Source organism: Aulonocara stuartgranti (genome assembly GCF_965226115.1).
Source record: "Aulonocara stuartgranti genome assembly, chromosome: 3".
Taxonomy (NCBI): domain Eukaryota; kingdom Metazoa; phylum Chordata; class Actinopteri; order Cichliformes; family Cichlidae; genus Aulonocara; species Aulonocara stuartgranti.
In genome coordinates this window covers 13742675-13768073 of record NC_138941.1, presented here as the reverse complement: position 1 = coordinate 13768073, position 25399 = coordinate 13742675, and the positions used below count along the sequence as shown (strand labels likewise).

Below are 25399 nucleotides of genomic sequence, written 5' to 3'. Positions count from 1 at the left end.
GGTGGGGCTCATCTCAGGGGGAGATGAGACTGCATACAGAGCTGAAGTTCAGAGGCTGTCAGATTGGTGTGCAGACAACAACCTGGACCTCAATACCACCAAAACAAAAGAACTGGTAGTTGACTTCAGAAGGAGGAAGTCCGAGCTGCAGCCTGTCAGCATCAACGGGGAGTGCGTGGAAAGGGTCTCCAGTTTCAAGTTTCTGGGTGTGCACATAGACACAGACCTCCAATGGAGCTCTAACACCTCTGCGGTCTTAAAGAAGGCCCAACAGCGTCTCCACTTTCTGAGAATCCTCAGAAAAATGGACCTGAAGAAGGAGCTGCTGACCGTCTTCTACCGCTGCTCCATTGAAAGTGTGCTGACATATTGCATCGGTGTGTGGTTCTCCAGCTGCACCACAGCACACAGAAAGGCACTCCAGAGGGTCATCAACATGGCCCAAAAAATCATTGGACATCCTCTTCCCTCCCTGAAGGACCTGTACAGCACTCGCTGTCTCAAGAGGGCACGCAGCATCCTACGGGACTGCACACACCCAGGACACCGGGTGTTTAAGCTGCTGCCGTCTGGCAGGAGGTTCAGGCTGCTGAGGTCCCGAACAAATAGACTCAAGGACAGCTTTTACAACAGGGCAATAGCCCTGATCAATGTAAATAGCTGACCTGACTGGATACCTCCCTGGACTTTTTAGGGGGAGGTAACAATGTTTAAAACAATAACAATAATATTTATATTTATAACAAGGTGCAATAATAATTAATGTGCAATAATAACAGTGTGCAATACACATACACTTATTCTTCTTTTTTATACTAAGTTAATATACTGTGTTGTGTTGTTTGTTACGTTGTGATGTGTCATATCGTGTCGTGTTGTGTTATATGTAGTGCCGACGTAGGACAGTTTTTCCAATTTCATTGTACTACTGTACTATGTATGACTGTGCAATGACAATAAAGAGTTATCTTATCTTATCTTATCTTATCTTAAACTGGTTCAAAACATACTTAGAAAACAGGAAATACTTTGTATCAATAGGTAACTTCACATCTGAGCAGACAAATATCACATGTGGAGTTCCCCAAGGTTCCATCTTGGGACCCCTTCTGTTTAACATTTACATGCTCCCACTGGCACAGATTATAAAGAACAACAAAATAAACTATCACAGCTATGCAGATGACACACAAATATATATCACAATGTCACCAGGAGACCGAGGCCCTGTACAGGCTCTTGGTAAATGCATTGAGGAAATCAATGACTGGTTGTGCCACAATTTTCTCCAGCTAAACAAAAACAAAACTGAGGTAATAGTTTTGGCGCCAAAGAAAAACGATTATAGGTCACCAGAGAACTTCAATCTATACATCTAAAAACCACAAACCAGGCGAGAAATTTGGGTGTAGTGATGGATGCAGACCTAAACTTAGAAAAACACATTAAGACAATAACAAAGTCAGCTTACTATCACCTCAGGAATATTTCAAGGATAAAAGATCTGATGTCTCAACAGGACCTGGAAAAACTAGTCCATGCATTCATCTTTAGTAGGCTTGATTACTGTAACAGCATCTTTACAGGTCTACCTAAAAAATTAGTCAGACAACTACAGCTCATTCAGAACTCTGCTGCTCGAGTCCTCACTAAGACCAAAAAAGTGGACATCAGTCCAGCTCTGAGGTCTTTACACTGGCTGCCTGTCTGTCAGAGGATAGACTTTAAAGTTCTGATGCTGGTCTATAAAGCTCTGAATGGTTTAGGACCAAAATACATCAATGACCTCCTGACCCAGTATGAACCTTCCAGATCCCTCAGGTCATCTGGATCCGGTCTTTTATCAGTTCCCAGAGTCAGAACCAGACACGGAGAAGCTGCATTCAGCTTTTATGCTCCTTATATCTGGAACAAACTCCCAGAAAGCCTCAGATCAGCTGAAACACTCAGTTTATTTAAATCCAGGTTGAAGACTCACCTATTCTCAGCTGCATTTGAATAAAGCACCAAATCCACACTTTTAAACTTAAATTTCAAAACTCACATTTAACTACTGATTTTATCTACTGTTCTGATTTTATCTGTTTTGATTTTATATACTGTTGTTTGTTTGTTTGTTTGTTTGTTAATTAGTTAGTTAGTTTATTTGCTTGTTTTAATCAATTTTAAATCATGCTTTTTATTTGTTTTTTGCTTCTAATGTCTCTGTAAAGCACTTTGAATCACCTTGTTGTTGAATTGTGCTATACAAATAAACTTGCCTTGCCTTGCCTTCCACATGTTTAAGGAGGAAGTGAAGAAGAGCGAGTGAGTCGTCTTCCTCTGTGGGCCCAACATCAGGCAGCAGCCACGTATTTTTAAAAACCCAGCACACTGCTTCAGAAACACTGAGTCCAGGTGACCAGAGTCATGTGATCAGTGAGGTCTTCACTCAGGACGTCACTGCTTCAGGACCTGATTCAGAGGTTTATGAGGACGTGGATCATTGGTGCTGATGTTGTGTGAGAGCTGGTGAACCATGGGGAACATAAATAACAACCAGGCCATCAGCAGTTCTACCCCCAGCTCTAACACCTACATAATACACTATACATATAGTTATTGTTAAGGTTCAAATATTGAGAAAGGAGAGTACAAACAACCAGGTCCAGAAGAGCTTGGTCAAACAATTGATTTTAATGAACACAGGCGTGGGGGGACCAGCGCCGTACGCAGACAGCGCTGATCTCCGACTAATCAAAGCATAAACAGATATTTTATACCATCGGGGTTTGGATTTAATGACGCCCCTTCAACGTCACACAGATACATACATACATACGTCAGATCAAAACCACAATGACTTTTAACACAGTTTGAAAAGAACATTATCTCTATCTTCATGGCAGATGTTTCCTGTCAACCTTTTGACTGCCGCTTCTCCAAAACCACAGACTATGCTCTGCAGTAAGATACCACTTCTGCACGCCCGCAGTTGCAAACAAACATGATTAACCTCTCACCTATAACTGAATGTATCTACTATGTGTGTGTGTGTGTGTCACGACCTCACTTGGCACTCTGTGTCACCTCTCACCTACTAACGCTCGCAGTCAAAACAGAGGCCACTCTCAAATGTGTTAGCAGTTTACTAAAACTATATATGCAGTATATTGAATAAATGTTTGAATCAAGAACCTCTACTAGAAGCTTAATAAAAGAATATAAAAGTATAAAAGATAATAATGAACAACCTGGTTATTCAAATAGCATCATCCAAGCAGCTCCTCAGAATAAGCTGCACTTACACTCTGCTTTTAGTTTCACTTTTGCAAAAGCACGCTCTGCAAACCTGCAGTTTCCTGTCAAGACTTTGCACAGAGTGTCCTCAGAATCAACAGAATCAGCCCATACACACTTAAGATTATAACAAGCATTCAAAAGCATTTAAGATCACAGATTCAACTCAACGTTTAAAGTGGTTATAACTGCACCTGTAGTAAAGGCTAACTGGGTACCAAAATGTTTAAACATCTGAATGCAATATCAATGCTGTAGATTATATTATTAATGCAATGGTAATGATGATGATTATTAACAGTAGCAACAAAATAATTTCCCTGATCTCCACATTATATAGGTTATAGTATGTTATATATAAACGTAGCTGAAGCAGTTTCATTTGTAGCTTCACGCTGCACTTCACATGTTTGTCCACCAGATGGCAGCACAGAGGCCTGTGTTGGAAAGCTTTGAGTAATGAAGCGTTTTCAATCCAAGCTTCAGAAAGCTTCATGTGGTCATCAAGGAAGCAACCAGGAAATATCTGCTGTGTGTAAAAACAGCAACACAAGAATCCAGGATGAAGACAAGAAACTCAAAGCTCACAAAACAGGTGGAGCTAATTTTGTGACGTGTTTCTGTAAAAACACCACAGAAGTGAATCATCAAAGTTTCCATGTGAGCTGATGATGCTGCTGCAGAGTTTCTCTGAACCTCCTGTGACCCCGCCTCCTCATACAGAGACATCTGATTGCTCTTCAAACTGCATCACGTGGACACATGTGATTGTGTGTTGTAGTATTGATCCCAATGCTGGTATCAGTCCTGGATCAATAACACTGGATGGATGCGTTCAGCATGGAGCCCCTGAGCTGTGTTACAGACAAACATGGAAACTGACAGGTCTGTGTCATTCACAGTCTGTAACACTTCTAAACAACAGAGGCTGACCCAAGTGCCTCAGAGCCAGGCACGCTCACATCACAGCTCTCTAAATAAGCCAGTTTCAAAATAAGAGCTGAAAGCTGTGTTTGCTTGTGTTAGCTTATTATTGTGGAGACTAACATTCAGTGATCATGTGTTCAGACTCATAATGATTACTCTCAGAAATCCTGATCTTTGTATTTACTGTGTGTTGGATCAATAACTGAGATTCATGGTATCACACAGCTGTGCTGCTGCTGATGTCAGCACATCTGGAACAATACGAGGTATCTGCTACCAGACTGAGCAGGACGTGAGACCTGTGGACTGTTTAAAGCTGTCCCTCCACAGCTCACTCAGACCTGATCCACACCTCAGTGATATTCTCTGACTTCCTCAGTAGAGACAGAAACCATTCAGATCTGGGACCATCAGCTGACTGATGATGTCACACAGACTGTGTTTTTCAGGAACAGTGATTCTGATGTGAGCCTGCTAGCTGACAGCAGACCTGATGAAAGCACATGTTCACATCTGTGAGGACAGACTGGACTCTTTGACTGCACCTTGGTTCTCCTCAGAGGTCTGTACAGGAGCATGTCCACCCCCACTGAAGATCTCAGTCACTGTGAAACATAGAAAGCTGCTTGTGTGGCCTCTGCCTCACATGTAGATACAGCTACAGGTTTCTCTGTCAGTCAGACTGAAACAGTGTCCTGATGCTGCATCATTCAGCTCTGTGCCCCAGTCAGCATCACTGGGAGCTACCAGTGTTTCTGCCCTTTTCCTGTAACACTACACTCAGCACAGGCTCAGCTGGTATCCAGTGTTGGACTTTGGCTTCAGCTGCTGTGATAGATCCTCTAACATAGATCAGCTCTGCTACATGTTGTTAGATAAGTGCAGCTGCTGTCATGTCCTGATGTTTCTCTGGCTCAGCAGCTTCTCCATCAGAGGTTCACATGGAGCTGATCCAGTATCTCCAGTAACTGTGTTCTGTGCCTCACTGGTTCATCCTTCTGTCTGTGTGACGTCAGTCAGATGTTGAAATTAAACTCTGTAATCTTCACTGTGTCACAGAGTTCAGTGAGTCCCGTTATTCACAGTATCAATCAGATCATCAGAGAACAGCTGATCAGCAATCAGTGGTGCCAACAGCGCCTCCTGTGGTGAGAGGATGCAATAATGCAATGTAGCATTTTTCCACTCAACACTTGCAGTCATGGAAACTGTCTGTTGGATCTGTGTGACGTTGCTTTCTTGGTTAGAGTTCCTCACAAATGTCCAGATGATTCTTCTAATGAGGCGTCGACCATGTTTGCAGCTCTTTGGAAGAAAACGTCGCCCTTTGCCATCCTTACTTTTCTTTGACTTCTTCAAATGCAGCTGAACTCCAGCTGGTATTTTCTTGGACTTTGCAGCTGTTTCTGGTCATCAGTTCATTCCTGCAAACCTCTGAAGCTGAACAACAATGATGCTGCATTGCTGGCTGATCCCAAAAGGTTGATTCTGTTCATCTGGACGTTTTCAGAAACGTTTGCTCACTGATCAGGTGACTTCTTCAGTCTCAGCTGACTGCAGCTTTACAAGCTTACAAACAGCACATTTGCACAATGACTGAAAGCAGCAGCACCTGACATATATGATACTAATATAATACATATACATATATAATCCATACTAATGATGAAGGAACTGAGCTCACAGTCCATTGTTCATTCAGTGAACTACTCAGTTTATTTTGGGCCTCAGAAATGCTCACTCTGTTTGTACATCACTGTCAGCAATAGACTCATTCTGCTGTGTGGACAGGAACACGTGTGACATCACTTCCTGTTTGTTTGTGACTGAAGAAGTTTACAAGGAATCATTTAGAAGAGTTTCAAACATCAACTGATTGAATCCATGAATCTGAAAACGTGTTTGTGAGTGAAAGAGACAGACATGTACAGACTGAACTATCTGTTCAACAGTCAGAGTCTTTCTGTAACAGGAGACACTCTTTACACTCCACTCAGCACAGGGACACTGAGCCACCACGAGACCAGACTCTAAACCCAGGATAAAGAGTTTGAGTGAATGTGGTGTTGAAGGTGTGGAGGTGGATCAGAGTGTCAGAGGAGACTCTGTAGAAGGACAGAGTGCCAGCAGGACAGTCCACATACACTGCTGCTCTGTTAGAGACAGAGGAGGAGGAGGAGGAGGAGATGGATGTTCGACTGTTATTGTGCCTGACAGAATAAGGACCATCATCAGAGCAGCTCAGACTCCAGGACTGATCATTGTATCCAAACACACAGTCATCTCTGCGTCCTTTCCTTCTGATGCTTCTGTAACTCAGATATACAAACGTTTCCTCTCCACTCGACCTCCCAGTAACAGCGACCAGTCAGACCATTTCTACACAGCAGCTGAGGAACATCAAATCTGTCTGGATGATCAGGATATGACTGAACCTCCTCCACACGTGTCACCTTCCTGTTGTTGTCAGACAGTTGGAGCTTTGTGTTCACTGTGTTTGTGTCGATTGTGAGTTGACAGGAATCTGATGGAGAGAACAAACACAATCCAGCTGCAGTTATTGATCCATCATCTGTTCATTGATTGACACTTTGATGATGACTCCTGACATGATGAAGATGGTTGAATGTGTGCTGCTTTGTTTTCATGAATCCCATTAAAAACACACTTACACTTCCTCAGACCTGGTCTCAACCATCGGACTCCAGCAGGCTCCACCCTGAAAGGAGGAGGGGGGTCAGAGCAGCACAGTCAGCATGCACACATGGACATTACATGGCTCTCACACACACACTGTTACACACTGAGCTCAAAGCTCGGCTCCACTGTTTTATTCAAAGAAATCTACATTTATTTATCAGCACATTTAAAAACAGCTTGAGCCAAAGTGCTGCACAGAGTAGAGAGAAAATAGGAAACATACACAGTAATGACTATAAAGACTGGTCAGGATTGAAAGCTACAGAGTACAAATGTGTTTCCAACCGGCTTTTAAAAATGTCCAGTGTTGGTGACGACCTGATGTGAAGGGCGACTGTTCCAGAGTTTGGCTGCAGCCATCGATAAAGCTCACCTCTGTTTTTACGTCTAGTTCTGGTCAGAAGCTGCTTATCTGCAGACCTGAGGGCTCCACTTGGATTCTTTTGTTAAAGAGAGATAAGATGGAGCCAATCCATTCACAGATTTAAAGACAACCAGATCTGGAAGTGGATTCTACCACGTACTGGTAACCAGTGGAAAAAGCTGGTGATGGGTCGTCTAGCACAGACCCACCGCTGGAACCAGACAATTGATGAGGGAGAGAACTGTGACAGCGCCGTTCCTTCACTTGACCTCAGTCGCTCTCGTCTGCTCCCTCGTAACACTGCTCTTTATTGAGCTTACATGAATATGCACAAGTTCATTAACATATGACGTCTTACACAGGTATGAACAAAGAGTACCAGTCTGTGCATAGTGTGTGTGTGTGTGTGTGTGTGTGTGTGTGTGTGTGTGTGTGTGTGTGTGTGTGTGTGTGTGTGTTCCAGATGTGACCCTGTGACCCCAAAGCTGGTGCTAAGAGTCCAGCGGTCCCCCTAACAAAGGGCTCTTATACTTAACCAGACACAGAGTAGGTGTCCTCCTACACCAGGGGTCTCAAACTCGCGGCCCGTGGGCCAATTGCGGCCCGCAGGACGATAGTTTTTGGCCCCACCTTAATATGAAAATGTAATGTTAGTTTGATAATGTATGACACTTTACAGTGTTGTGGGCGGAGCTGAATTAACCCACCAATCAGGGTGGGATATGGATCTCAGGGGACACCAGCCGGGCTTGATGCAAGCAGGGAAACATTTCTCAATGAGTCAAAGTTCCAGCAGCGTTGCCCTGGAGTGTTTCTTTCTTTCCTGTGCCTGGCTGGCTTCCTCCTTTCTATTGGGCAAACGCCGACATTCGCCCCAGCGCGCTGTGTTCACAACACTTCAAAAAAAGTTGTTTTTTTAAGTTGCTGCCCAGAGGGACGTTATACGTATATAGATTTATACACACGTCAGTGGGATTTAAAGTTATTTTTCCACAGAGAGAGATCTCATATTAACTCTCACAGTGATGCGTAGGCGGCGGGATAAAAGAAAAGTCATGAACTCAATGCAGCCCAATTTAGTCTGCAGTCACATAGCGACGTCCCGCCACTTCCTCCACTACACGCTTCCCCCACGCCAGTCTCCTCCGTCACTATAAAGGGGAGAGTCATGAGCTCCATCACCCTCACCTGTGCCGTCCAACGTCCCGCCACCAGCCTCCACTGCAGCAGGCCAGAGACCACACCCCTGCCACAATAAGTAAAAGTATATCCTTGCTGTACCCTTAATGCTAAATGTGCTAAATTAACCGCTGCCTTTGCCCCTTTGGGATTATTCTTATGTCACTGGGATGTTGACCTTTGACCTTCACATTAGAGAGATGGGCAGACATAATTAGTGTATGAATTTTAAAGTAACAGGTAATAAAGAGAGTGCAGCAAATGTAGTCAGGTTTATTACTCTGTATCACACATGAGTGCCCGAGGGAGGCGGGGCTGACTGGGGAGACACAGGAAACAGAGAGACAGGGCTGACTCGACATGAAACGATGAAACGTGGGACACGGGAACAGAAACTAAACACAGGCTGAAATGAACACTGAGGGAGGGAGAACTAAGATTACTGAGAGCCTGATAAATAAGAAGAACAAAAACCAAGAAAAACAAGAGTCAAAGAAAACCAAAAACACAAAGCATTGGGCCAGGACCCACTGCTGTGACATTTATATGTGATAAAAACATTAAAAACTGCTCAGATGTTGAAATCTTTCTACGTATACTTTAGGTTCAGTTCTCCAGCGTGGCATTTGGTTAAGCATGATTCAAACATTTGATTTTGTTTAACTGGTTTTAATTATAGTTACTTTTTGTGAACATTTGTTGCAGCATTTAAAAATACATCACTTATTTTCAAACTTTTATTTGATTTAGAGCATCATATTTGACCAACGTAAATGTTTAAATAATATAAAATAACTGAAACAGTGAACTAAATATCTGAAATCTTTCCTTCCTTAAAAGTTATAATCCTACTTAAGTTATAGTGCAAACGCTTAAGCAACAAATATACTTGATGCTAATTAATTCATATTTCCCTTTGATGTTGCAACAATGCGGTCACTTCTGTCTTTAAACAAAATAATATTTTCCAGTTACAGAAATCATAAAGTCCAAACTAAAGTGCTACTGTTGCTATATGCATTTTATATAAATCATGGATGATGGTCCTGACATGAAGGAAGAGAAAGTTACAGGTTGCATCCTTTGACTTTGTCTCCGTGCCTTTGGGCGATTTTCAGAAGGACAGATGTTTCTGTTCAATTCTTAAATCAATTTTTTCAAACACAAACACTATTTTAAAGCTTCTAGAGAGTAAAATATTCATGATAATTATAATAACAATAATAAAAACAAAAGCTCTCAGATCCATCAAACCAAGCAGCAGAAAGAACAATAACTGAAGAGAAAACTTTAACCTTGTAGACTTCATTATGTTCCAGCTGCTCTACAGACGCTGTGACCTCGAACTTAAGCAGGTCGTAAAGTATGTGCAGCTCAATAACTTCATAATCAGACCCTGTGGTATTTAGGCAGCAGAACAACTAAGAATAACAACTACAAATAATGTTTTTAGGTTTAGAAATCAGTCCAATAACAAGGTGTGTAACATCTAGCAGGGTGACAGAAAAACCCAGGGTAACTTCTAAGGACCTCAACGTCTCTCTCACATTGTGTTTTTTAAACATGCTTCCATTCGTAATACGTTCCCCTGGGGGGGGGGGGAGGGTCCAGGCGGGGAGGGGGAAGTAACAAAAGTGACCGGGTCAGAAAAAAGAGTCAAGGAGGCAAAACAGTTAAATAAAACAGTTTTATTGAAGTAATTAAACTAAAAGAGACGGACAAGCCGCTATCACCATAAGAGTAACACAAACAAAACTCAGGCGTTGGTCAGTAATGCAAAATGTCAAAAGGAAAACGCAGCTCACTAGCTGAAAACCACAAAACACAGCTCACCAGCTGGAAACACCGCAAAAACACTCAGCTCACTAGCTGTACCCACACAAATGGCACTCTGGCCCAGAGCTCACCCTGCTCTGGGCTTAAATAAGCCTTTAATTGCTGGTGGGAGTCAGCTGTACAGGAGGGAAAGGTGGCACCTCGGGCAGGAGGTAGTGGGACACTCCCACACAGGCATCCTCAGGAGAGAGAGAGGCCCTGCTAGGGCCGTAACACCCCCTCCCATAAATGCAAACCCATGGTTTGTCAAATTTACGATAACACAAAGTGAGTCCATAGCCGTTTCATGAAGAAATTGCAGGCTTTCCACCTACCAAACCCCATAGCACCGGTTAGGCATTGCCTGCGGGAGCTGCCAATCCCATCTCAGTGGGTTCACAACATTCCCAGAGAGTGGCCCCAAACCCTCGAAACAGTGTCCCATGGGATAACCAGGGCTTCGAACTATCACGTGTGGAGAACCCAGCAGGCAGCTAGCAGGCTTCGCTGAAACACAGACATACTTGTTAGCAAGGGGTGCAGATCTGAAGGGTGGTTTTGAACATGAACCGGAGAAAGGATCAACCAGCGGCAGCTCAGGGTTAGTTGGCCTCGTACACTGATTACGGGGTGCTACCAAGCAATTATGCTCCAGGTTTAGCCTTTCCGTAGGCCTGGCAAGCTTGTCAGTTTGAGAGCCTTTTCTCAAAACAGGCCCCTTTTGTGTTGAGTGGGCTTTCTGTTTGAGTGCCAGTTTGACACAATTGGCAACCACATGGCCAGGCTTGTGACAGAAAAAACACAGTTTGGGCCTAGGTCTTAACACCATAACTGCATTTTCCTTCTTAGCTGGCCCACTTTTACCTGTCCAGGCTGCGCTATAGTGCAGAGGGATATCCTGTCCTACCGCACTTGCTGTATGAGTCAGCTTAAACTCATCTGCCAGGGTGGCAGCTTGCTGTAGAGTTGTAACCCTCTGTTCACTTAAATAAAGGGCCACAGACTTAGGGACAGAGTTTTTAAAATCCTCCACCAGCATAAGCTCACGTATGGACCCCACATCATTAACCTGGCTTGCCGCACACCACCTATCAAAGAGCCTCGCCTTCTCCCTGGCGAAGTCAAGACTGTCCCTGCGCCAACTCCAACCCTCGAAAATGCTGCCTATAGGCCTCAGGTACCAGTTCATAGGCTTGGAGGATGGCACTTTTGATCTTTCCATAAACCAGGCCGTCCTGCCTAGACAGACCAGAACACGCTTCTTGAGCCTTACCTGCCAACCGACACAGCAACATCACCCCCCACACATCTTGAGGCTACTGCAGTGCAGTTGCCAGGCGTTCGAACACACTGAAAAAGCTGTGAACACTGGATTCACAGAAGTCTGGAACCAGGTGAATGTTATTGCTCACAAACAAGCCTCTAGACACCTGTACACTAGCAGCTGTGTCAACCATTTTGGGGATGGTGAAGAGTTAGCAAAACACAACCTAATTAAGACAGTTAACAGACCACACACAACTTACCTGACCAACGTACCTCACGCCACACACACGTTAACAAAACAACTTACCCAGTTCCAAAACCTTGCCCTGTCTATCTTCCGGAGCGTGCTGGGCTCGAGGCAACTTTAAAGGCAGAACTTCAGCGACCGGAGCCCTGAATTGCTTACCCCCGACAGAGAATTAATCCCCACCCAGGATTACTCCAAAAACAACAAAGGCAAAAAAACAAAAGACTGCCCGAAGGAGGAACTTAAAAAGCTCAGCTGGGCACTCACCTACCTTAACTGGGAAGTTATTAATCTCTAAAAGGTGCCAAAGCGAGATAATCAAAAAGAAAACCAAATCCAACACAGAACTCCCTTTTCAAAGATCCCGGACGAGCCCCCACTTGTTACGTTCCCCTGGGGGGGAACGTCACTTTGGGTTAGCTGGGATAAGTGATGGATGGAGGGAATTTTACTTCAGCCACAGAAATCCTAAACAGGAAGGAGGAGCAGAGTTACAGTGGATCAGTATCCAGCAGGGAAACAAGGTTTATTTCAATTTCTTGGCCATGAGTGAGATTTACTGAGTGGGCAAATTAGGGAGACGACACCATCAGATCCCGAGCCCTCCATGTGTTAATCAAGAGACGGCTGCTGTGCTACATCCATAAATAATGAATAAATTAGGAGCTAAAGCTGAAAGGACAGTTTATTTGTACCATCTTCACGTGAACACATTCAAGAACATCACAGATGAAGAAACATTAAAAACTTCCACACTACATAAAGCAAGAAAAATAGTTTTTCTTTCAGGTGGTTTCAGAAAAACAGAAACATCAAACATCTCCAAGACTCTCTTTGAAAGAACTAAAAACCTTTGTTCTCATGGTCCAATCATGAGTGAACTCCCCGATGAAGCCTTGTGTGCTAAAACATGTCAGAGTTTTAAAGGTTAAACATGAGTTTCCAAAACGTTTTGCTGGAGAACAATGAACTATTTGACTGAGTTTCAATCATTTACAGACGAGCAAAACCAGGACAGAGAAAAAAGGACAAAAAGGACAAAACTGACTCAGTAAAACAACAGAAAAGAAGATCCCATGTAGATCTGTATTATGTAGAAGTTCAGCCCAGCAACAAGTTCAGTTCCACACAAGTTTAAATGATTCTATCTGAACTCTGTGGAGCCTGATCTCAAGCTTTTTGAGTCTGACCAGAGGATCTTTCTGTGTCTTCAGATTCACTGTGATCCAGTGATGGGAGTGATTTCAGCCCTGAGTGATCGCGCTGATGTTTGCACAGAGCAGACAATGAGGTGAATGTTTGGGCACATTGGTAACAGTGAAACAGTTTATTAGTAACGTGGTATCGTTTGTGTGCAGAGTATGAACTGAGATTCCTGAAGCTCTTGTCACACTGGTCACAGCTGTAGTTTCCTTCCATGTGTGCACGTTCATGAATGTTACGATTACCTGACTGTGAGAAGCTTCTCTCACAGTGTCTGCACTTGTGTGGTTTCTCTCCTGTGTGGACTCGTTTGTGTGTTTTAAGGTCCCATGCAGTGGTGAAGGATGACCCACACTGATCACAGAGGTGCTTTTTAACCCCACTGTGAATCAGTTCATGTTTTTTTAACTCACTTGGTGTGGTGAAGCTTCTCTCACATTCTTTGCAGTATTTCAGTTTGTCTCCAGTGTGTCTACGTTGATGTAGTTTTAGGGTCTTTTGCCGACGGAAAGTTTTTCCACAGAGGTCACAATGAAAGTCTTTCCCACCACAACAGTGATGACAGGGTTGAGAACTGGATCCATCTGTGTCGCTCTGCTTCTAAACAAAGACACAAAGACAGTGTAAGTCAGTCCTTCAACATTTGTATCCTGAACGTCGCCTGAAATAAAGAGCATCTCTGCAGACGTCCAACTACATTTGACTGTTTCAGTTAACACACTCAGTTTACTGGGCTGCAATAACTACAATACTACCACCATAATACTACAGTAATACTAAAATCATAACTGAAAGGAAAATCTGAATAATCACTCAGAGCTGCTTTTCCATGCAGTAGAATTGCTAACACAGTTTAATGAGCAGAGTTGTTCCAAACAGTCAGGCTAAAATGACAAGATAACAATATAAATACATACCTCACAGTAGCTGCACTTGTAGAGTCTCTTTCTGGTGTGGATTTGTTGGTGTTGTCTCAGGTGATGTGGAGATTTAAAAGTCTTCTCACACAGGTCACATTGATAAGGTCTCTCCTCAGTGTGGGTAAATATGTGTTGTTGTAAGTGTGCGTCTGTTGTAAACTGTTTGCCACACTGTTCACAGCAGTACACATCATGTCTGGTGTGAATGCGTAGGTGTATATTTCGGCTCCCTCTCTGGCTGAAAGTTTTTCCACAGATGTCACAGCTGTATGCCTTAATTCCAGAGTGGGTAACTAGATGACTCTGTAAGCTGCTACTGTGAGTAAAAGCTCTGCCACACTGATCACAGCTGTACGCTTTAACTCCACTGTGGATGAGCTGGTGTTGTTTTAGGTAACCCTTCAAGGAAAAAGACTTTCCACACAAGTCACAGCTGAACGGTCTCTCTCCAGTGTGGATGACCTGATGCTGTTTTAGTTTAGCCTTCAGAGTAAAACCCTTCCCACACTCGTCACAGCTGTATGGCTTAATTCCAGAGTGGGTAACTAGATGACTCTGTAAGTGGCTACTGTGAGTAAAAGCTCTGCCACACTGATCACAGCTGTACGCTTTAACTCCACTGTGGATGAGTTGGTGTTGTTTTAGGGAATCCTTCAAGGAAAAAGACTTTCCACACAAGTCACAGCTGAACGGTCTCTCTCCAGTGTGGGTGACCTGATGCCGTTTTAGTTTAGCCCTCACAGTAAAACCCTTCCCACACTCGTCACAGGTGTGTTTTTTCTCTCCCTTTCTTCTGTGAGGTTTGTCGGCCTCCTGAGAGCGCTGACTTCTGGCTCCATGTTGGTCCTGCAGTGACAGAGATACAAACAGAGGCAGTGAGTGAAATGCAGTCGTGGAACAAACTCAACCTTCAAACTCCATTAACACTAGTTTTAAACCTGAAGGTGGAGCGTGGCACCAAACACCTTAAAGGTCTCTTATCCCCACCTGCTGGTAGTTCTAACACATTACATCCAACCTGCTGTTAAAGATAATTCATGACTGTTCAAACACTAAAATCATGCCCATCCCTCCTGATTGTACACACACACACACACACACACACACACACGCACGCACGCACGCACGCACGCACACACACACACACTATTTTATAATTAAGATTATTTTGTTGTTTCCTATTACATATTTCTATAATTTGTATAGATTTATACATAATTATTCAGTGATAATAAATCCTATGTTTGTTTATTCTAAAGGAACCCCGTCTTCCGTCAAATACTCACATAAAATATTACACAATGAAGTGGATTCAAGATATCCACATAATTTCACTCTTACATCCACAGTGAGGTTTCACAACTGTTCAAATATAAGCAATCAATAATAATAATAATAATAATATTTCTCTGTCAGCCTTCTCGGTTACGAATCGTCTTCTGCTCCTCTGTCATGCGGCGTCCCACAGGGCTCAATTTTAGGGCCACTGCTCTTTTCACTGTATCTATTGCCTCTGGGTTCTATCCTTAGAAGGCATGGGATCTCATTTCATTGTTATGCCGATGACTGCCAAATTTATTTGCCACTACAACACAAGGATGGCATCTCCATAAAACCTCTCTTGACTTGTCTAGATGACATTAAAGCTTGGTTGGTTCTAAACTTTTTAAATTTTAATGAAAAGAAAACAGAGCTGTTGGCGTTTGGACCCAGTGGTCCCTGTGAGTCCTCCCCTGTTGTTTTAGGATCCCTGGAAGTCTATTTTAAATCTGTTGTTACTGACCTTGGTTTTAAGTTGGACAGTGATTTTAAATTGGACAACAAAATCAGAGCAGTGGTGAAGTCCGGTTTTTATCATTTAAGGCGACTGGCAAGAGTAAAATCTTTTCTTTTGAGGCAGCACCTTGAAACAGTGATCCATGCTTTTATTTCTTCCCGCCTGGACGACTGTAACTCACTTTATGTGGGGGTCAGTCAGTCATTGCTCTCACGTCTGCAGCTGGTTCAAAATGCGGCTGCACGACTCCTAACAGGAACTCAAAAAAAGAGAGCATATAACCCCCGTGCTGGCCTCTCTGCACTGGCTGCCTGTGTCTTTTAGAGTTCATTTTAAAATTCTTATGTTTGTTTTTAAATGCCTTCACAGTCTTGCCCCGCCTTACCTCACTGAGCTTCTTCATCTCCACACACCCTGTCGGTCTCTCAGGTCAGCTAAACAGCTGATCCTGGAGGTACCGAGATCCAGGAGGAAGCTCAGAGGGGGCGGGGCCTTCTCTATTGTGGCTCCAAAGTTATGGAATCATTTGCCCATGCACGTTAGAGAGGCCCCTTCACTGTCCACTTTTAAATCACGTCTTAAAACCCACTTTTATTCCTTGGCTTTTAACCTCAGTGAGACTTAGTTTCTCTTTTAATTGAAGTAGTTGTTTAATTAATGATTTCACTCTTCTTTTATTTGTGTTTTATTTATATCTCATGTAATTTTATGTTACAGTTCCAATGTACAGCACTTTGTGTCAGCTGTGGTTGTTTTAAAGTGCTTTATAAATAAAGTTGATGATGTTGATGATGAATATCAATAACATTGAGGCACATTACACAAATTTCAAAAACAAATCATGTCTTACAATATTTACAACAACTAAAAGCTCTGTAAATCGGCTTTTAAGTGTTCATTGAAGTTTTGAATAATTCTCTAATTTTTTAAGGCAACTTATTCCACTTAAAAGTTGCTCTAAATGTAACAGTTTTACAAAACGTTACTTTTAACTCGAGCATTTACTAAATTGCAGTTTGTTGAAAACTGTGTAATATGATGATGTATTTCATCTGGATACTGCAGCTGAGCAGAATAAATGTGGTGTGTTTAACAGAATTGCTTTCTTTAGAACTACAAGTAAGCCATAGAATATTTTAGCCTGTACAGGAAGCCAAGAAAGGTTATTATGCATTTGATCAATATTAGTATAGTATGAACATCTTCACACTAATCTGGACGCCTTATTCTGGACTAACTGAAGTCTGTTAAGATCTGTCTTATTAGCTGCTGACCAAATGATTGAACAATACTCCAGATGAGACATTACTAGCGCATTAATGACATCTTTCATAATGAAGAAGTGATACACAAAGAGCATTTCATAGCCATAGCTATGCCTTGTCGGCAGAGTTATGTGACATTAGTGATGTTTGTACTTTCAGGGTTAACTTGGTTTTAAAGCCTTTAAAATATACGCCGTTCAATAGTCGACCTTAATCTGACAGAGAATGTGATGATTTTGTGGATAATTAAAGTCAGTCATATATCCACAAACACAACAAGCTGAAAATCAATGATGCTGCTCGGTTTGCAGTCCTGAACATCACGGCACAAGCAGGATTCACTGCACTGTTAATGTTAGCTGTGTTATATTGCTGCCTCTGTTCGGTGGTGTTGAGCCAAACGCACTTTAACGTGTGTTTGAACGAGCTGACGGTTCACTCGTTAAGCTGAAAGAAAGATGCTTTAATCACAGCAGTCACACATGTGTCCACTGCACCATCTGGAACTCTTCTTGTTTACACTCGTAATAACACAAACACTAAATCCTGCTTCTCTGGTGCTGTTGTGTAGCAGTGTGTACACCTGAGACTGTCACCTGTCTGTCTGTCCTGCACTCTCTCTCTGTTTCTTTCTCTCTGATTGTGGAATAAAAGTATGAACATGTGTTTATAAGTTACACTTGTGTTTGAATCCTGCAGCTTATCACACATTTGATTTCCATGTGTGACGACTGCAAGTGTCCAGAGTGAGGACAGACTGAGGGACCCACTGCTGCACATCATCTGTGAGGCTTTGCAGCCCTGATGATCCACCAGGACAAACTCAGCAGTGTGTGAGGAAGAGGAGGAGGAAGAGCCAGCAGCAGCTGACAGATGGAGAGAATAGACAGACTGTTCCCTGTTTGTGAAGGAGTGCTAGGAAAGTTTAACATAACTGTCTGTGCTGAATCAGTCTTATTAGGTAATGTTCAAATAATGTGATCATCCCAGTGTTTCCAGTGTGGGAGAAAGTACTCAGGGCCTTCAAGTTACACACTATGAAAGGCAGCAACAAGTTTAATGTTCAGAAACCTAAAGTCTGTATCAGCAGCAGGATGGAGCTAAAAATAAATGTTGGTTTCAGTTCTATGAAGCTTTGAGTCTGTGAAGGTTCTCAGTCATCCAGGTCATCGTAGTCAAAGGAGCTTGCAAAGAAAAGCGTCTGGACTTCTTTAAGTTACTTGAAGACGTTTCACCTCTCATCCGAGAAGCTTCTTCAGTTCTCTCTCTTCACTTGCATACCCACCACGGAGGCCGTGGAGACGGTCAGAAAACGACTACAAGAAGACAGCTCCTTGGAGGACAGGACCAACTTCACAGCCGATCAGATTTGCACACTGTTAGACCTCTGCCTCACCACTACATATTTCAAATACAACGAAGGCTTTTACAGACAAAAACATGGCTGTGCCATGGGCTCCCCCGTGTCACCTATTGTAGCCAACCTTTACATGGAGGAAGTGGAAAGGAAGGCTCTTGTCTCTTTCAAAGGAAGAGTACCCAGCCACTGGTACAGATATGTGGACGACACCTGGGTCAAAATCAAGACACAAGAAGTGGAATCCTTCACTGCGCACATTAACGCTGTGGATAAAAACATCAAGTTCACCAGGGAAGACACAAAGGATAACTGTTTGCCTTTCCTGGACTGCGCTGTGCACATTGAAGAGAACGGCAACCTCAACATCGAAGTTTACCGGAAGCCCACACACACGGACCAGTACCTCCTGTTTGACTCCCATCACCCTCTGGAACACAAACTTGGAGTAATTAGGACCCTACACCACCGGGCAGAACATGTTCCCTCTAAGCCTGAAGGAAAAAAGAAGGAACACACACATGTAAAGGAAGCACTCAAAACGTGCGGCTATCCTAAACGGGCGTTCTTAAAGTCAGCAAAGAGGCACAGAAAAGAAGATCAGACACCAGCGAGGGAGGATAAGAAGGACAGACGCAACAACATTGTCATCCCCTATGTAGCCGGTGTATCAGAAAAACTCAGGAGAGTTTTCTCCAAGCATGACATCCCGGTGCATTTCAGACCCAGCAACACGCTCAGACAGAAACTGGTTCACCCGAAAGATAAAACGCCAAAACACAAACTTAACAATGTGGTGTATGCTGTACAGTGCAGCGAGGAATGCCCAGACCTCTACATTGGAGAGACCAAACAGCCACTTCACAAGCGCATGGCACAACACAGAAGAGCCACCTCCACAGGACAAGACTCAGCAGTCCATCTGCATCTTAAGGATAAAGGTCACTCTTTCGAGGATGCCAATGTTCACATTTTGGACAGAGAGGACAGATGGTTTGAAAGAGGAGTGAAGGAAGCCATCTATGTCCACTGTGAGCGACCATCTTTGAACAGAGGCGGTGGTTTACAACACCAACTCTCTGCCATCTATAATCCAGTTTTGAGATCCCTTCCCAGACGCCTTAACGCCCACTCACATCCTGGGCCATCTGATCTCAGGAATTCGCATGATAAGGTGGGGCCAGGTTTCACAATGAACTCACCCGAAACTCTGGCTGATTGGGACCCACACCCAGTTTCACACCTTGGCTCAGGCGATTAGAGGATCATCAGGGGGTCCTTTTGTCCCTCTGTGGGGGGTCACTCCCACTAGGTTTATATCTGGGACTCTCCACCATTTGACCTTAGAACTGAAGAAGCTTCTCGGATGAGAGGTGAAACGTCTTCAAGTAACTTAAAGAAGTCCAGACGCTTTTCTTTGCAAGCTCCTTTGACTATGAAGCTTTGAGTATTTTGGATCAGTAGCTGCTGTGTTTGTTGCATCATGTTGCTGTAACTGTTTATATGCTTTATATATTCTGAGCTAAGTTGATCTATAGTGTTACATCATATTCTATAAGGATGTTATGTGTTTGTAGACCTTCTGCCCAGTTTGACCCATTTAGCAGAAGTCAGCCTGTTTAAGGCTCTGATATCTATTCTGTGTGACTTAAAGCAGTTATGACATGGTCTGATTTTCTCACCCAATAAAGGAATATTTCATATATCAGTCTACTCTTCATTTTATCAGAAACAGTTATCACAGCTCCTACATTTGCTTTTTACGCATATATGTAAGCATTGAGCCAAATTTAGTAATGCCAACAATATAATAACTATAATATTGGCCATATTATATTTACATTACCACAGTGAGATGACTTTAGTCTCATGAACAACATCAGCTAATTGTTATTTACAGCTAATCTTAAACGACTGTTCAGCACAGAAATGAAGCCCAACAATCATGTTTCACAGTCCTGTGGTCTCAGCCTCAGATACTCATCAAATCACACAGAGCTCATGTAGAAACAAATGAACTAAATATGTTCTCCTTCATTTCTGTCAAACACAGCTGTATGAAACGTTTCCGGCTGTTAGTACATAAACACATAAACAACAGCTGCTTGTTTCAGTGAAAATACATTGATGGGATTTTAATAAAGTTGTGGAGCTGTAAAGTATTTTGTCTGGTGTCAATTCTATCGTCAGCTACATCGTTATGGCAAATGTTCAAATGTATATGGTGATAAATATCTTTGGTCATATGGTCCTGCTCTGTCTGTCACCTTCTGTGTTGAGCTCATTGTTTCCTCTGTAGTGGCTGAGCTGAGTCCAAGTAGCTGAAAATGTTCCTCTGCTGCTCCGTCAGACTCTCCTCCTCCTGCTGATCAGCTGGGACACAAAACAGATCTTTGTTAGGCTCCACACTGCACTGAAGAGTCAAAGTGTCTCATATGTTCATCTGACAAGTAAAAGAACACATTTTTGTTTCCCGAGGTGGGCAACTTGTTGGAAACAAACACAAAAGGTTTGAGCACTGATACCTGCCTGAACAAATTAACACAAGTATAATCAGAGTCATAAAAATAAAAGAGTAGAATTATGTTCACAGGAAAAAGCCACCAATAGAAAAAATATAACTGTCAGGAGTTTTCCTGTAATGCAACTCAGGTCAGAATAAATGACACTCAGACAGGTTTGCAGGTTTAACGTGCACACGGGTGAGAGTTCAAACGAAGACTCACACCCCGCAGCAGTTGCCACCCTTTATTTATACTCAAACATGTTTGCGTCACAGACACATGCAGGAAGAGATAACATACAACAGTAGAGACTTCATCACAGATACATGAGTGGAAGAGATAACATACAACAGTAGAGACTTCGTGCTGAGCTTGCACAGTGTAACTTCTCTAGTACAAAGAGCAAACACATCTAGAGAACCTCAAATGAAATGTACTTCTATACATAAACATAATAAAATCTTTCAACAATAACTATAGCACATAGCTATAGCACAATATAACTGTGCCATCAACACACAATGGGGATAAGACATACACAGCGCAAATAAAAAGCAAGATAGGAAAATTAGTAAAATAAATCACTGCAGACAAGGCCAGCATTTAACCGGTAGAAAACGCAAGATTAAACAAATACGTTTTAAGCCGTGATTTAAAAGATTGAATAGAGTCAGACGCCCGAATGCAAATGGGAAGGTTGTTCCACAACTCTGGTGCGGCCAGGGCAAACGCTCGATCACCTCTAGACTTCAGCCGAGATCTAGGCTGCACCAACAGTAACTGTGAGGATGATCTTAAAGCCCTAGCAGGAACATATAAGCTTAAGAGTTCCTTAAGATAGCTCGGTGCTGTGTTATTAGTGATTTTAAAAGTAAACAGCAGAATTTTAAATTGGATACGGTATTTCACAGGCAACCAGTGCAAATCAGCTAGGACGGGAGTAATGTGGGCAAACTTCTTAGTTTTGGTTAGAATGCGTGCAGCAGCATTTTGGACTGTCTGTAATCTATGGAGGAGGGCAGAGTGGAGTCCAAAATAGAGTGAATTGCAGTAATCCAGCCTCGAAGTTACAAAGGCATGGATGAGTTTTTCCAGGTCTTTATGCGGGATATACTGCCTGGCCTTAGAAATAAGGCGGAGTTGGTATAAACTGGATCTAACAACAGCAGACACTTGTCTATCAAGTTTAAATGAGCTGTCAAGTAACACGCCCAAATTCCTAACAGTGTCGTAAAAGGAGCTAGTGAGAAAACCAAAAGCATCACGAAGTTTGGCACGAAGGACATCACTGCCAAAGACCACAATTTCAGTTTTCTTATCATTAAGGATAAGAGTATTTGCCAGGAGCCATTGCCTGACCTCACACATGCACCCTCGAAAACTATTCAAGGACAAAGCTAGGTCATCATTTAACTCAAAGTAGATCTGAATGTCATCAGCATAATAATGAAAAGCGATGTGATATTTCTCAAAGATAGCGCTTAATGGAAGCATGTACAATGAGAACAGAGTAGGGCCTAACACAGATCCCTGAGGGACACCACAACAGACAGGTACAGCGGAGGAAGAGGAAGTGGCCAAGTGAACCGAGGAGAGCCGATTGGACAAGTATGATTTAAACCAATCCAAGGCAACACCCTTGATGCCTACAGTGTGCTCAAGTCTCGCCAATAGGATTTTATGATCAACCATATCGAAAGCCGACGATAAATCCAATAGCACTAGGACCGAGGAGCGTCCATTGTCAGCCATTAGTAGAAGGTCATTGAGAACTCGGAGCAGCGCTGACTCAGTGCTATGATGTGGTTTGAAGGCCGATTGGAATTTATCATTAATGCTATTCTCATCCAGGTAGGCCTGGAGTTGAAGCAACACTATCTTCTCAAGAATTTTGGCCAAGAACGGAAGCTTGGAAATCGGCCTATAGTTCGCATAATCATTATAATCGAGGTTCCTTTTTTTAAGAACAGGCTGAATTATAGCATGTTTAAAGGCTGATGGTACGCAACCAGAGAGCAAAGAAGAGTTCAAAAGGGACAATATACTAGGTCCAATTGCACTAAAACAGTCCTTAACTATACGAGATAGAAGAACATCATATACGAGATTAGTATTGTTCAGTTGTTCAACCAGACGCTTAAGAGTAGGGAGTGAAACGGGTTCAAACTGATAGAAGGAAGAGGAACAGTCAGGGGTAAACGCAGGGCCTGTCATTAAAGGAAGAGCAGATTTAAGAGATGAGACTTTATCTAAAAAATAATTTAAAAATTGTTCGCAAAGAACCGGGAGCACGGCAGCGGCATAGTGGGGCAGGGGTTGACCACAGAGTTAAAAATTTTAAATAAAATTCGAGGATTGTTACCATTGGTAGAGATAACTTTTGAAAGAAAAGCTGCTTTAGCCATTTTGGCAGCAGTTTGAAACTTCAAGCGACTAGTACGTAGGATGTCGTAAGATGCCTGGAGTTTATCTTTCCTCCACCTTCTCTCATCCCGCCGACACGCACGTCGTAGAGCGCGAACAGAGTCACTTAACCAACATTGTGAGTAAGTTCTGGGGCGCTTCATTTTAATAGGTGCCACAGTGTCGAGGATGGAGGAACATGTAGTTAACAGGGTATTGGCAAAATTCTCAACCATATGAGGGGTAAGACAATCTGACGTAATAGATGCAGAATACACAAAAGAAGCAGAGAATTTCACCACAGTATCAGCATTAACAGTACGCACATCACATAATAACGTTACATGTTATTATGTGATGTTACTGAAATCATCATGAATAACAGGAGTGGTGATTCCTGTAACTTTGTGTATATAATTTGGCATTTCTTACTGATGTAGGCCAAAAATAAATACATAAACTGAGCACCTGATGGCTTTGAACTTTTGTTGTCCATCTTCCATTGGTTTGAATTTTGCGCTCCAGTACAAACACAAATCCCCCAACCCGAGGATCAACACAATTAACCTAACAGACCTACACCTTAGTTCACAGATTCACTTTGTCTAAGGTTGATTTCTGGGATTTCACACAACCCAGGATTCAGATCGTGAATCCATGATGGGCTTGGATTTACATCATTATAAATGAAATGTGCTCTACTTGGAAGCAGCCGGCCCCGCCCCTTTTGACGGGTTGTGTGAGACTTTAAATCATCAAACTGTAAATTATAAATTTTAATTTTTATTGATCCTTTACCCCGAGTCCTAAAGTGTAGATTTATTTTCTTCTTATATTTATTGTTTGTTTACTTGCACCGCTGTAACTGCAGCCTCGTCGTCTCGTCTCTCTATATGCTGGACTGTCTGTAGCGGAGATGACAATAAAGTTTACTTTGACTTCAGCAGCGCGCAGGCGCACCGAGGGCTCTCGCGCTCACTTTATAGAATTTAGAAAAAACATCGGTGCAGATTATAAGTCTGTATCATAATATCTGTTTGTTGTTTTTATTTTGTTTTGCGAGTTGGTTATTAGATGCCGCTCCAGCCAGCCAGAGACTCCCCGCCGCCCCGCCCTCTCCTCCCTGTGCCGCCAGCAGCAGGCGCACCTCGCAAACGGAGGGCGCCCTTACTCCCAGCAAATGGCTGATAGAAAACCGATCGGTGCCTACGAATTTCCCAATATGCGCTGGCATGACGTCGGGGAAGCATGGGTACGACCGATTCTTTTATTTTTTTCTTGCCAATGCCCGTGATGCCCCCCCCACCACGATGCATTCTATTGGTTTGCACACTTACACACACCCAGCTGTGGTTTCCTGTTTTGCTGGACTCTGGAGAGCCCCGCCTTTAACGCTCTTCTCTCACAGAGAGCAACAGAAAACTTGGAAAAACTCCAGATTGACTGAACTCAGTTCAAAGTTACCTTGACACCTTTAGATGTGAGACGTAGTGATGGTCCGCTTGAAGCTGACGCTCCGGTGCGTGTGTCAGAAAGATCAACGCGCTGCTTCAGAAGCACCGTGTCGAGGCTTGATTCGTTTGGCCAGAGTCACGTGATCAGTGACGTCTGAAGCTTCGTTTAGAACGTACCTTTTTTTAAATCGAACTTTATTGAAACACAATGAGTATACAACATACAAACAGATGAAGTTTACAAAAGAACAGAACATGAACATACAGAACCAGGAGTAAAAAAATTATGATATGAGTAGGCGAAAAAAATCAACATATTGTAACGTGCAGTGGAGATGAAGCCAGCCGCGGAGGTGTGTAGGTGGATAGCGAATGAGCAACAGCTTCTGACTTTCCAAAAAGTACTCATTTATTTACAATATCAAAAATAAAAGTGCTACCTCTACCACACATTACTAAAGAGCACACTAGTCTGCGTACACACGGGAGCATCCATTACAGGAGGAGTGCAAAGAAGAACAAAAAGGGGGTGACACCAGTCGTGAGACAGGAGGCGCCGCCATGTGGTGATACACTGCATTACAATAGCAACTGTTACAATATAAATATTGTTCTGAGAGGCTTTTTGTTGGTTGAGTCTGAAATTGATTGTATGTACAATTCATATCCTTATAAAAAGGCAGAAATATGGTGTTTTATTAATAAACTTACATTTATGGATATAAAATAGCTAAAAGTA

The 25399-nt window shown here is 42.8% G+C and overlaps 1 protein-coding gene across 2 annotated transcripts; it reads right to left on the bottom strand.

Annotated features, from left to right (window-relative positions):
• Positions 1 to 6531: 6531 nt before the first annotated feature.
• LOC309702297 (uncharacterized protein) lies at positions 6532 to 25123 on the bottom strand. 2 transcript variants are annotated; one of them, XM_082526912.1, is made up of 6 exons: positions 24671 to 25123; positions 20567 to 20672; positions 13898 to 14746; positions 13394 to 13580; positions 6879 to 6925; positions 6532 to 6730 (listed from the first exon to the last, which is right to left on the bottom strand). In XM_082526912.1, exons 2-5 carry the CDS (start codon positions 20582 to 20584, stop codon positions 6897 to 6899), a joined length of 1083 nt encoding a protein of 360 aa, XP_082383038.1. In that variant the 5' UTR covers positions 20585 to 20672; positions 24671 to 25123; the 3' UTR covers positions 6532 to 6730; positions 6879 to 6896. The 2 variants fall into 2 exon arrangements, with proteins under 2 accessions (XP_082383038.1, XP_082383037.1); XM_082526911.1 differs by lacking the exons at positions 6532 to 6730; positions 6879 to 6925 and having other exon boundaries at positions 12890 to 13580.
• Positions 25124 to 25399: the final 276 nt, after the last annotated feature.

Coding starts and splice junctions, on each gene's coding strand:
- LOC309702297 (XM_082526911.1), bottom strand. Junction 13,581..13,897: donor ACAAGTGCAGCTACTGTGAG/GTATGTATTTAT, acceptor GTCTTTGTTTAG/AAGCAGAGCGACACAGATGG.